We start from the raw sequence: 13,456 nt of genomic DNA on the forward strand, positions 1-13,456 counted from the left end.
TAACTAATGGAGGAAATTACCCAGTTATTTGGCCATGGGAAACAACTAATTGTATATTTTTACGTATTTTGCAGGTCACAAATTAAAAGCACACTTTTTATTTTCTAGCATAGCATTTTTCCAAAGTGTTTAAAAAGAACACCAGTGCAGCAAGACAAAAGCAAATTAAATGGGCTTGAGGAACTTCCCCTTCCTGGGAATGACTGACACACACTTGCATATTAAGGAGTCTGAGGAGTCCTACAGTAAACTCTGTGGAATCCAGCATTTTCCCAAATTCATTTGGCCCTGCAGCCCTTTTTCTCTCATAGGACTTTATCAACATCCTACAAAATGGCTGTTCTGCAGAGCACATTTTGGGAAAGATTCCTCTAGAAAAGGGATCAATGAAATGGTTTTAGAGCTGAAAGTCTGGAGTCGGCCAGGTTCAAATAACAGCTTCACCACTTATTAGCTGTGGGACACTGGGCAAGCTTCTAAGTGCCACCCGTCCCTCAGCTCCTCCAGGTAAAATGGGCAAAATAATAGAACCTACCTCCTAGGCATGGGTCTTTTCACATGACTGGAAGAATCTTCTGAGAGCTTCACATGGCCTGTTCCTTTTTGTCATGCAAGTCTCAGTTCACAATATCACCCCCTGCAAGAGGCCTTCCCTGATCACGAAATAATCAAGTTGGCCCCACCCAGGTCACTAGTTCTTCATCCTCTTGTTTTCTTCATGATGCTTCTCTGTTTATTTTTTTTTTTAACGTTTATTTATTTTTGAGACAGAGAGAGACAGAGCATCAACGGGGGAGGGTCACAGAGAGAGGGAGACACAGAATCTGAAACAGGCTCCAGGCTCTGAGCTGTCAGCACAGAGCCCGACACGGGGCTCGAACCCACGGACTGTGAGATCATGACCTGAGCCGAAGTCGGACGCTTAACCGACCGAGCCACCCAGGCGCCCCGATGCTTCTCTGTTTAACTGTTAAATTACATTTCACCCCGACAGAATACAAGCACAATGAAGTCAAACTTTATTAGTTACTACTGCTTTATCCCCAAACAGATCCTCATTAAATGCTCACTGAATGGATGGATAAATGAATGAATGAGGTGGTTGTGAGAGTTAAATAGGAATCAATGTAAAGCATTCTTCAAAGCGACTTGACACATAAGCATCTATCCATATGCTGATATGAAAACTTTCAATGAATGATGACTGGTTGAGGAACTCATAATTCTTGCACTATTTAACTTGCCTCTTCATGATGTATTGTGGGAAAACATTTCCTGGCATTTATTCAGAGATGTGGTGAATGGGCTTTACGGATGGGGTGACAGAGGTGTAGGCTCTGGGGGTAGCATTTGCTGATTTCTGTGGTGTAAATACTCCCACCAAGACTAATTTCAAGTTATCAATGGTTTAAAAGCAGGCTCACAAAATTCCTGAAAATGTAGCAAATGGCTTTCTGAAGCCAGAATAATCCTTCTCTTGGGGAAGGTCCTTTCAGAGCTCCAAGTCTTGTTTGTTAAGTTTAAAATGAGATTTTTTTTATATAGAGACACCTTTTCTACATGCTCCCTTCTTGGTAAGCAAAGAAAAAGGCAATCCACTGACTTTTATCTGATACTTAAGGAAACTAGCTGGATGTGTTGGGCTACATTTTCTGTACCACTCTCTGTGGGCTCTTTGACTGATGTTTAAGACTTTGAACATGACCTATTTCCATGCCAGACCACTGGGAGGACAAGCTAATCTCATAAAACACAAATTGAACTGTGTTTAGATTCATTTAAATGGAGGCATCCACACAGTAGCAAGGCACCATCTACTTAGTGCTACCAATGAGCAGAATTCAATAACAGAAAGGGAATGACTCTACCCTGACCACAAGACCCCAACATGGAGTCAAGGTCAATGCTGCAGATAGAGGTTTCTCTGGCATCACTGCCCTGCTGTACATGCAACATGACCCCTTGGTACCCAAAATAAAGCAGCAGCTTTTTTTTTTCAACTATGGTGATCTCCTAGCTATAGTTCTAAGATAACAAAACCAAAATTTCAAAATCCAGTCATTCTATGTGCAAGGGATTACATGCCAGCAGTTATTGCTCCTCTTCTGTGGAGTAAGGCAGGAAGAGATTAGTTTCTGCTCCACTGTATTAGCTATTTATTGCTGTGTAACAAATTATCCCCAAATTCAGCAGCTTAAAACAACACACATTTATTATATCACAGTTTCTGGGGATCAGGGATCCAGGCATAGCTTAGCTGGGTCCTTTGCTTCATAGTCTTTCACAAAGCTGCAGTCAAGGTGTCAGCCCAGGGCCTGTCATCTTATCTGAAAGTTGCACTGGGGAAAAGATCCACTTCCAACCTCACAAAATAGTTGTTGTCAATTTTCAGTTCTTTGTGGCTGTTTGAGTGAGGGTCTCAGTTCCTCACTGCATGTTGACTAGAGGCTACTCTCAGTCCCTCACCACATGGGCGTCTCTCCATAGCAGCTTGCTTCATCAAAGCAGCAAGGTGAGAGCACAAAAAAGTTGGCTAACAAGATGGAAATAAGTCTTATGTAATCTAATCATAGAAGTCACATTGGCATCCTATTTCTTTCACCATATTCTATTGTTTAGTCACTAGGTTCAGCCTATACTCAAGGATGTGGATTTACACAAATGCATGAATTCCAAGAGGTACAAATCATTGGGGGCCATCTTAGAAGTCTGCCCATGACATTCATTCTTCCCATTCCATTATGGATGGGAAGACCCAGGCCCAACAAAACATCTCTTTAAGCATCTCAATACAAAACCAAGTCATGTGGTTTCCCAAGCATGTTGCTAATGTCTCATGAAAATAAAACAAGGGAGAATAGGTAAGGGGGACATTAAGTCTGAAGACACAAAAGTCTGCTCAAATGTTTTAAACAAATATACTCTACATCAGAGAAAACTCCCAGGAGTATCTGCATTAGCAAGCCCCATCATGGATGCCATGTATTCTGAACAACCAAACAAGTAACTCACGAGAACTGCCCATCCAGGGTGCCTGGGTGGCTCAGTTGGTTGAGCATCCAACTTCAGCTCAGGTCATGATTTCACAGCTCATGAGCTCAAGCCCTGCATTGGGCTCTGTGCTAACAGCTCAGAGCCTGGAGCCTGCTTCAGATTCTCTCTCTCTCTCTCTCTCTCTCTCTCTCTCTCTCTCTCTGCCTCTTCCCTGCTCATTTGCATGCATGCACGCACGCTCTCTCTCTCTCTCTCTCTCTCTCTCCCCCAAAAATAAATAAACATTAAAAAATAAAATAAAATAAAAAACAAGAACTGCTCATCCAAAAAGGTATATGATGCCAAAAATCTAGTTTGGCCTGAATGTAAATATCTTTTGGAATTTTTATTTATTGCTATAGCATATTTTTAAATATACTTAATGCCATGTTATTGCTTCCTATTTTCTGTGAGATCTGTGTCTCCCATAGCATTTTGCCTACACGGTACTTTTGAGATCCATATCCACCATAGTGGCAAGAAACCGTTATAAAAATTTCAAGCCTTGGCTATCACCCACATTTTGTATAAGCTCTATCCAACTACATATCCTCAGATATCTGTGCATCCCAACATTCAAGAGTGGTGGCAGGCCAGAGAGGCTGCCTCTGAAGGACTTCAAATGATTTTAATCCACTAAGTATAAAATGCATACTCAGAAAACCTGGAACAGTTTGTCTTAGACAAAAGAAAATGCAGACAAAGATGGTCTTAAACCTAAGTGTTCAAAACTGGTCTGCACATTTTACCATTCTTCCTGGAAAGATCCATATGCTTTACTTTCTACAAATGTTACCCCAATTCAGCTATGAAAATATGTAAGTTCATTGTTTTGCTAATCACCTATTTCTTTTCCTCCTTTAGAGAGATGATATTTGATAACCATCTAAACCCTGAAACTATGGCCATCTGTGGGAAAGTAGTTGTAAGCCACCTTAGAATTGGCATGTGCTACACATACTTGGATCCCGAATACGTGTCGAGTAACAATGGAACATATGTATGGTGAGCAGAGAGAAGAACTAATGCAAAATTCTAGTTTAAAGGTGATAAGCAGATAGGAAGACTATAAAACAGACGCCAGGAAATTTTGTTAAGGCTGCAGATATCTTCCAACCTGTGAAAATAACCTGGTAACATGTTTTCACTTGTAAAATATGGCTTTGAGGAAATAGAGTAAATATCCTTACCTCTCTAAGATGTATGTTTTCCTTTTCTTTCTGATCTAAAATCACTTCCAAGTGGCTGACTTGAGACTCAGCCTCTGCCATCCGCCGTGTCCGCTCATTGTCATCCTCAAGACTTTTAGAAGGCAAACCTTTACTTTGCAACATCTCGAGAAGCTTTTTAATAGACTCGTCTCGGGCGTTGAGGGTCTGTTTCTGTGTTTCAATTCTCAATTCCATTTCCTCCAAGGTCTTCCTTAAAAGGAACAGCTCCTTAGCTTGTCTGTCATGCTCAGCTTGGAGCCGCCGGAAGTTCTCTTCAGTCAGCTCAATGGTGAAGTGTTCGGCTCCACGGTTGCCACTCTCTTGCTGCAGGAGGTGATTGAGGTCTCTCTGGGTTCGAAGCTCATCCTGAAGGGCTTGGATTGTCAACTGCAGGTGCTGTGATAGAAAGATGGAGCAGGAGAGGAGAAAGAAGGGGACAAAGTCAATGGAAATGCCAAGTGCTTTTTGCTGCTACCACACTATGAAGATGGAATGTTAATCACGAGGTCCAGAGGGCCAGCCGTGAAGTCCTCCAGGGTGACTTCAGAAGCATGGTACAGCACATGGAGAGGGGGAAATTAATTCAATGATGCTTTCTGAATGTCTTAGGAGAAGAGAAATGTACACATACACAGAAACAGTATATTAGTGTCAGTCACAGGGAAATTATACATCTAAAGAGATTGAACTGAGTAAGTGGAAAGGGTTAGAAGGGAAAGTCTCACAAACACACCTTCTTTATGCCCGCAATGCTCCAGACTCAGTATTCCCTGTTTCCTAAGGTGTTCTTTATTCTACTATCCATTATTTTCCATCAGAAATGCATTTCCATTTAAAAAATGAAAATAATAGCATCCACTACAAGTAGACACAAACGAGGACTTTATTTTTTACAAATAAAGCTGTGAACAGGTTTAGTAAACAGGATTACTGCATCTGCAAGCAAAAGGGAACAAATGCAGACAGGGACAGACACAAACACACAAGGAGGTGAGGCTGTGCAGAGCAAAACAAACAAGCTGCAAACAGTGGACCAACCTTGGTTCTTCGGGCATCCAGTAACTGAACAGCATGGGAAATGGAAAACAAAAATGAAGCAAAAAATCAACACAAAGAAAAGTTCAGTGCAAGCAAAGGATATTTAACAGAAAGAATCAACATAAAGTACCTTCACGGAGAAAAAAAAAGAAAAAAATAAAAACAACTGCTAATCACAGCAAAGACCCATAATCTACACAAAATCTATAGCACTGCTGTTTGATAAATGTGATCAAAAGAAAGAAAAAAAGAAGAAGAAGTTAGGTCAATTCCAACTTTTGTTTTCCTAAGTCTCTCTGACCTAGGAACCCAAAGTCTTTGGTATATTACCAGGGACGAAAGCAAAACATTCCACAAGTACCCACATATTATTCCAGGTCACTATTTTAACCAAAATCAGAGTGAAAACACCAGAGAAACAAAATAGTTACTGGTTATGAGAAAATAAACAGTTGCTTGACAACAGTTGGTAAATTCTGCAACACCTTCCCAATAGAGCCAACCCCCAGGCTGGTCAGAATAGGCAGCCATAAGCCTGAAGGCATTTTTGTCCTAGGAACAAACCAGGATGCTTCCAAAACAGCAGTTCCTCATTCAATCACCAAATACACACTCCTACCTGTAGACCAGATACAAAGTTAGGGGAGGGAAAAAAAAATGAGCACAAAATGAAAAAATGGGCAGAGGACCTGAATAAACATTTTTCTAAAGAAGACATACAGATGGTCAACAGGCACATGAAAAGATGCTCAATATCACTAATCATCAGGAAAATGCAAATTAAGACCACAATGAAATATCACTTCACATCAGTCAGAGTGGTTATTATCAAAAAGTAAAGAAATAACAAGTGTTGGCAAGGTCATGGAAAAAAAAGGGAACCCTAAGCACTATTGGTGGGAATGTAAATTGGTGCAACCACTGTGGAAAACAGTACAGAGATTTATCAAAAAGTTAAAAACAAAAATAGAACTGCCATCTGATCCAGTGATTCCACTACTGAATATTTACCCAAAGAAAACGAAAATACTAATTCAAAAGATATATGCAACCTTATGTTTACTGCAGCATTACTTATAATAGCCAAATATTGAAGTAACCTAAGTGTCCATCGATAGATAAACAGATAAAGAAAATATGTGTGTGTGTATACATACACACTCAACCATACAGAAGAATGAGACCTTGTAATTTGTGACAACATGGATGGACATAAAGGGTATTATGCTAAGTAAAATGAGTCAGAGAAAAACAAAACCATATGATTTCACTTATACACAGAATCTAAAAAATAAAACAATGAACAAACAGAAACAGTCTCATAAATACAAAGAACAAACTGGTGGTTGACAAGGGAAGGAGTATAGGGGTGATAGGTGAAATAGGTGAGGGGATTAAGAAGTACAAACTTCTAATTATAAAATAAGTCACAGAGATGAAAGTACAGCACTGAGAAAATAGTATTGTAATAACATTGCATGGTGACAGATGAGAAAATAAAAAAAAAGAAACCCTATACTTTTAAGCCAGCCATTTCCCTTCCTCCTTCCTATCCCCAGGCCCTGGAAACCTCTAGTTTACTTTTTGTCTCTATGTATTTACCTAGTCTGGATATTCATATCCATGGAAGTATGCAATACGTTGCTTTTTCACGTAGCATGCTTTCAAGGCTCATCCATGTTGTAGCACGTATCCATACTTAATTCATTTTACAGGTGAATATTATTCCATTATAGAACCATACCACATTGCATTATCCATTCATCAGTTGATTCATATACAAATATCCATAGTAGCCAAAAAGTAGAAACAATTTATATGTCAATCACCTGATGAATGAATAAATAAAATGCAGTATATCCACACAATGGAGTATTATTTAGTCATACAAATCAATGAAGTACTGATACACATTGTATCACTATAGCATAGATAAACCTTAAAAACATTATGCCATGTGAAAGAAGCCAGTCACAAGAAACCACATGTAGTAGGATTCCATTGATATGAAATATCCAGAATAAGCAAATCTGCAGACAGAAAATAAATTGGTGACTGACAAGGTGGCTAGAGTAGGGGGAATGGAGGGTGACTACTACAGGGTATGGGATTTCTTTTGGGGGTGATGAAAATTCCTGGAAGTAGATAGTGGTGTTGATTGTACAACTTTGTGAATATACTAAAAACCAATGAATTTTACATGTTAGAGGTGGGAATTGTATGCTACGTAAATTGTATCTCAATAAATCTGCCACAAAGAAACATGAGGTGAGATTATAAGGTAATATAACCTCCCTCCACCAGCTCCCCATCCCAAAATCACATCAAAACAAAGTCCACGGGAGTATTGACAGCCTTCGGGCCAGTAATGTGACTGCTGCCAAACCTCTTCGGAACAGACAGTGCAACTCTCAAGTCATTTAAATATTCTTGATGATGGCAAATATTTTCTTTGATGAAGTATAATTAACATATAGTATCCCATCAGTTGCAGGTGTATGTAATAGTTATTTCATATTTTTGTACATTACAAAAATGATCCCATAAGTCTAGTTACCATCTGTCACCATACAAAGTTATTACAATATTATTGACTATATTCCCTATGCTGTACATTGTATCCCTGTGACTCATTTATTTTATAACTAGAAGTTTGTACTTCTTTTTTTTTAATTTTTTTTTAATTTTTTTTTTCAACGTTTATTTATTTTTGGGACAGAGAGAGACAGAGCATGAACGGGAGAGGGGCAGAGAGAGAGGGAGACACAGAATCGGAAACAGGCTCCAGGCTCTGAGCCATCAGCCCAGAGCCTGACGCGGGGCTCGAACTCGCAGACCGCGAGATCATGACCTGGCTGAAGTCGGACGCTTAACTGACTGCGCCACCCAGGCGCCCCAAGTTTGTACTTCTTAATCCTCTGCACCTACTTTACCTGCTTCCACCAACACTGATCCACTCTGGTAGCCAAGAATCTGTTTCCTGTATCTAAGAGTCTGTTTCTGTTTTGTTTGTTCATTTGTCTCGTTTTTCAGATTCCACATATAAGTGAAATCATAAAATATTTGGCTTTGTCTGACTTATTTCATTCAGCATAATACCCTCTAGATCCACCCATGTTGTCACAAATGGCAAGATCTCATTCTTTTTTTATGGCTGAGTAATATTTCATTGGGAGATATAAACACACACACACACACACACACACACACACACATACATACACACACACCTTATCCATTCATCTATTATGGACACTTAGGTTGCTTCCAATATCTTGGCTATTGTAAATAATTCTGCCATAAACATAGGAGTGCATATATCTCTTCTAATCGGTGTTTTTGTTTTCTTCAGATAAATACCCATAAGCGGAATTACTGGATCATATGGTAGTTCATAGTTCTCTTTAATTTTTTGAGGAGCCTCCATACTATTTTCCATAGTGGTTGCACCAATTTACATCCCACCAACAGAGTAGAAGGGTTCCCTTTTCTCGATATCCTCAACAACACTTGTTATTTTGTGTCTTTTTGATAATAGCCAGTCTAATTGGTGTGAGGTGATATTTCAGTGTGGTTTTGATTTGCATTTCTCTGATGATTAGTGATGTTAAGCATCTTTTCCTGTGCCTGTTTACTTTCTGTATGTCTTCTTTAGAAAAATGTTTATTCATGTCCTCTGCCTATTTTTTAATCAGATTGTTTTTTCTACTAAGTTATAGAAGTTATTTATATATACTGATATTAACCCCCTATCGGATATATGATTTGCAAGTATCTTCTCCCATTCCGTAGGTCGCCTTTTCATTTTGTTGATGGTCTCCTTTGCTGTGCAAAAGCTTTTTACTGTGATGTAATCCCATTTATCTTAGCTTTTACTGCCCTTGCCTGAGGAGACATATCCAGAAAAATACTGCTAAGACTGATGTCAAAGAACTTATCGCCTATGTTTTCTTCTAAGAGTTTTATGATTTCAGGCCTTACATTCAAGTCTTTAATCCATTTTGAATTTATTTTTTACATGGTCTAAGATAGTGGTCCAGTTTCATTCTTTTGCATGTAGCTGTCCAGTTTTCCCAATACCATTTATTGAACAGTCTGTCTTTTTCCCATTTTATATTCTTGCCTCCTTTGTCACAGATTAGTTGACTATATATGTATGGGTTTATTTCTTGATTCTATTCTATTTCATTAATCTGTGTGTCTGTTTCCATGTCAGTACCATATTGTTTTGATTACTATAGCTTTGCAGTATAGCTTGAAATCAGTGAGTGTCATACCTCCAGCTTTGTTCTTTATCAGGATTGTTTTGACTATTTGGGATCTTTTGTGGTTTCACACAAATTTTAGGATTCTTTGTTGTAGCTCTGTGAAAAATGACATTAATATTGTGATGGGGATTGCACAGAATCTGTAGATTGCTTTGAGTATGGACATTTTAACAATATTAATTTAGCAATATTAATTCTTCCAACCCATGAGCATGGTATATCTTTCCATTTGCTGGTGCCACCTGAAATATCTTTCATCGATGTCTTAAATTTTCAGAGTACAGAACTTTCACCCCCTTGCTTAAACTTATTTGTAAGTATTTTATTCTTTTTGATACAATTATAAATGGAATTGTTCTCTGAATTTCTCTTTCTGATAGTTTATTATTAGTGTATAGAAAAGCAACTGATTTCTGTATGCTAGTTTTGTATCCTGCAACTTTACTGAATTCATTTATTAGTTCTAGTAGTTTTGTTTTGTTTTGTTTTTTGGTGGAGTCTTCAGAGTTTTCTATATATAATGCCATGTCATCTGCAAATAGTGAAACAGTTTTATTTCCTCCTTACCAATTTGGATGCCTTTTAATTTTTTTCTTACCTAATTACTGGGGCTAGGAGTTCTAATAACATGTTGAATAAAAGCAGCAAGAATGGACATACTTATATAAGTCCTGACAATTGTTTTATTTCTCTTTTGCAGTGAAAGTACCTGACATAAGCTTTGATTACCAAGGTATCCACTTCAAAGAGGCATCCACTTCAATGATGGCTATCTCAAATAAAGGCATTGCCAACCACACAACTAGATAAAAAGCCATACTGCCTCCTCCAACTGAGGCTCCTTTGTTTTAGAGATCTTGATTGATTTCAGTAACTGAACATTTGAGCTACTTGTTTTTTCTCTTCCAACACTTTAAATCTCCCCTCTTAGGTTTTAAATTCACCAATAAAGAATGAGCCCACAAAACCCTAGGTACCCTCCTCCCTTGACCCCAATAAAAGGAGAACCTCAGGCCCATGTACTCTCTACCCATGAGCTCACTGTATGCCCCCAGTGGTGCTGTTCAATTTCCAGGTCTTTTAAGTAATATGCCTTCAAAGTTTCTTGCTGATTATTGCTCAAGGGCATCTTGCAATCACAGTAAGAACCACAAGGCCAATACAACCACAGTACTAGTTATTGATAGACTGAGACCAGCACAAAACAGATTTATGAGATGATCTAAGTTTTTGGAAACAAACATGATGAATTGGGATGATGAGACTGGAAATCATCTTTTCTGAGAGTGACCAAAACTAAGATTGGTTTTCTTATGTGGTTCATAGACTAGCCAGAAAGGAATTCCAAGGAAAAATTGCCAAAATGCTTTGAGTGGAGACAGCCACATTGGAAGACAACTCTGTAAGGGGTCTACCCCTTTGGATGGGCAAGTTGCCCATAATCCTGATCCTTTGTTTCCACACCTGCAAAATGGGGATAAACGTAATGCTTAATTTACAGAGTTCCTGTGAGGAATAACTAAGGTAATGCATCAAGTGCCAAGTTTGAGAGCAAAGGAAGGGAAGAAGTTTGATAGAAAGGAAGAAAAGAAGGTAAGAAAGTAGAAGAGAAGAATGGGAGGGAGGGAGAGAGGGAGGAAAAAAGGAGACAGAAATGGAGGGAAAATTGGTTTATTTATCCATTCAACAAACATTTACCTGGTATCTCCCTTATACTCAAGAAAGGAAGAAGGAAGGAAGGAAGGAAGGAAGGAATGGAGGAAGGGAAAATGGAAGGGAGGGGAGGGGGAAAACAAATGGTCCATGCTCATAGTCCATGCAGACAAGTAAACCCATAGTAGCTCCACTATGTTATGAGGTTATGACAGAAGTCATAGCCAGGTGGCTAGAAATTCAGAGAGGATGTAACGCAGGCTAGAGACTTGTGAGAAAATACTCCAAACAAAGAGCCACCACTGAGCTGGATCTTGAAGAACAATTGAGAGTCAGCCCCATGAAGAAATATGGAAAGAGAAGAGAAAGTATAAAAGCCCAGAGGCAAAGACACACCAGACCTATTAAGGAATAGTAATAGCAAAAATCTGGATAGCAATTACAACATGCCACATAGTCCTAAGCTTTTTTTAACCCTCACAACCACCCTGTGAAGTAGCCATTGTTTTAGATCTCCATTAAAGGGATGAGGAAATGGAGATGCAAAGTGGTTAAGTAACTTGCTCCAGGTCATCCTCCTAGGTGATGTTCATGAAGGCTATCTGACACCAACTCCCTTACTCAAACCACTATACCATGTAGCCTCTGAATTGGCACAAATGCTTCAGGATGCTGGATGGATAAATGAATGAATGAATGAATGAATGAATGAATAAATAAATAAATAAATAAATAAATAAAATAATGTAGGGTGGAGGCAAGAGTTGTGAGAGCAGACAGGCAGGCAATTAATGACAGTTTACAGCAAATCTTCAAATTTACTTCTTTTTTTGTTTTTTTTTTGTTTAATTTTTTTTTAACGTTTATTTATTTTTGAGACAGGGAGAGACAGAGCATGAACGGGGTAGGGTCACAGAGAGAGGGAGACACAGAGTCTGAAACAGGCTCCAGGCTCTGAGCTGTCAGCACAGAGCCTGACGCGGGGCTCGAACTCACGGAGTGTGAGATCATGACCTGAGCCAAAGTCGGACGCTTAACCGACTGAGCCACCCAGGCGCCCCGCAAATCTTCAAATTTAAAGTTAGCCATCGTAACCAGGCTGTTCCTCATTCAGAGGTTATCATGATAGATGCTTTCAGGTGCATATTTATTAATAGGAAAATTTTTTTTTCCAGGTAGCCTCTTTCTTAATTAAATGACTTCAGCATGATCACACAATCTGATAATCAACCAAATTTAGTGTTCAAAACTTTCTCAAATCCATGTCATTTAATTTTCTTTCTCTTTAAAAAAATTTTTTTAATGTTTATTTTATTTTTCAGAGAGAGAGAGAGAGAAAGTGTGAGCAGGGGAGGGGCAGAGAGAGAAGGAGACAGAGAATCTGAAGCAGGCTCCAGGCTCCCAACTGTCAGCACAGAGCCTGACATGGGGCTCAAACCCACCAACTGTGATATCATGACCTGAGCCAAAGTGGGACACTTAACTGACTGAGCCACCCAGGCACCCCGTCATTCTCTTTTAAAATATTTAAAATTAAGCAGAATTCTCCTTGTTCCTAAAAAGGAATTCTTGAACAAAAGGCATGTACCTTACAGAGTCTTGATCATCTTTCTGCATTCATATACTGGAGAATGGGAAGGGGAGCTGAAGCAACTTCTCTCTCTGTCTCTATCCTCCCTCACTGTTCTACTTTTAAGAAATTCAAATCAATCAAGCTTCAAAATTCATTTGCCAGATAGTCATTTCTAGCTAGATATTTAACATAGGCAATTTGTATTTTAAAATACAAAGACAGCACTTTTAATAATCCACTAAAAAGAATATCCTGTGTCTCAGTTTCCTCATTTGTAAAAGGGGAAGAGTAATGGGTGCCTGGGTGGTTCAGTCGGTTAAGCATCCAACTTTTGATCTCAGTTCAGGTCGTGATCTCATGGTATGTGGGATCAAGCCCCATGTTGGGCTCTGTGCTGATAACACAGAGCCTGCTTGAAATTCTCTCTCTCCCTCTCTCTCTCTCTCTCTACCTCTCTCTTTCTCTCTCTCTCTCTAATATAAATAAATAAACATTTTTAAAAGGGGGGAAGAGTAATAATTCCTAATACACAGGGTTATTGTGAAAATTAAGAGTTAATACATATAAAGCTGTAGAAAGGACCAAGTACAGAGTAATCACATCAGTCAGGATAGGCTAGGATATGCTGCCCTCACACCAGCAACAAAAACCCATATTCTGAAAGACACAATCTACTTGAC

The 13,456-nt window shown here is 38.9% G+C and overlaps 1 protein-coding gene across 13 annotated transcripts in view; it reads right to left on the minus strand.

The window, feature by feature from the left end:
* The window catches only part of ERC2 (ELKS/RAB6-interacting/CAST family member 2), a 923,107-nt gene that overhangs the window by 748,785 nt on the left and 160,866 nt on the right, over nucleotides 1-13,456 (minus strand). For 7 of the 13 annotated variants that reach the window (XM_043587675.1, XM_043587673.1, XM_043587671.1 and 4 more), the window contains exons 3-4: nucleotides 5,283-5,306; nucleotides 4,224-4,640 (exon numbers count right to left, since the gene is read on the minus strand). In XM_043587675.1, the coding sequence (XP_043443610.1) occupies nucleotides 4,224-4,640; nucleotides 5,283-5,306 (441 nt within the window). The remainder of the gene's footprint in view (nucleotides 1-4,223; nucleotides 4,641-5,282; nucleotides 5,307-13,456) is intronic. The other 6 variants (XM_043587674.1, XM_043587670.1, XM_043587678.1 and 3 more) reach the window with 1 other exon arrangement.

The sequence above is a fragment of the Prionailurus bengalensis genome, chromosome A2 (assembly GCF_016509475.1).
Source record: "Prionailurus bengalensis isolate Pbe53 chromosome A2, Fcat_Pben_1.1_paternal_pri, whole genome shotgun sequence".
Taxonomy (NCBI): domain Eukaryota; kingdom Metazoa; phylum Chordata; class Mammalia; order Carnivora; family Felidae; genus Prionailurus; species Prionailurus bengalensis.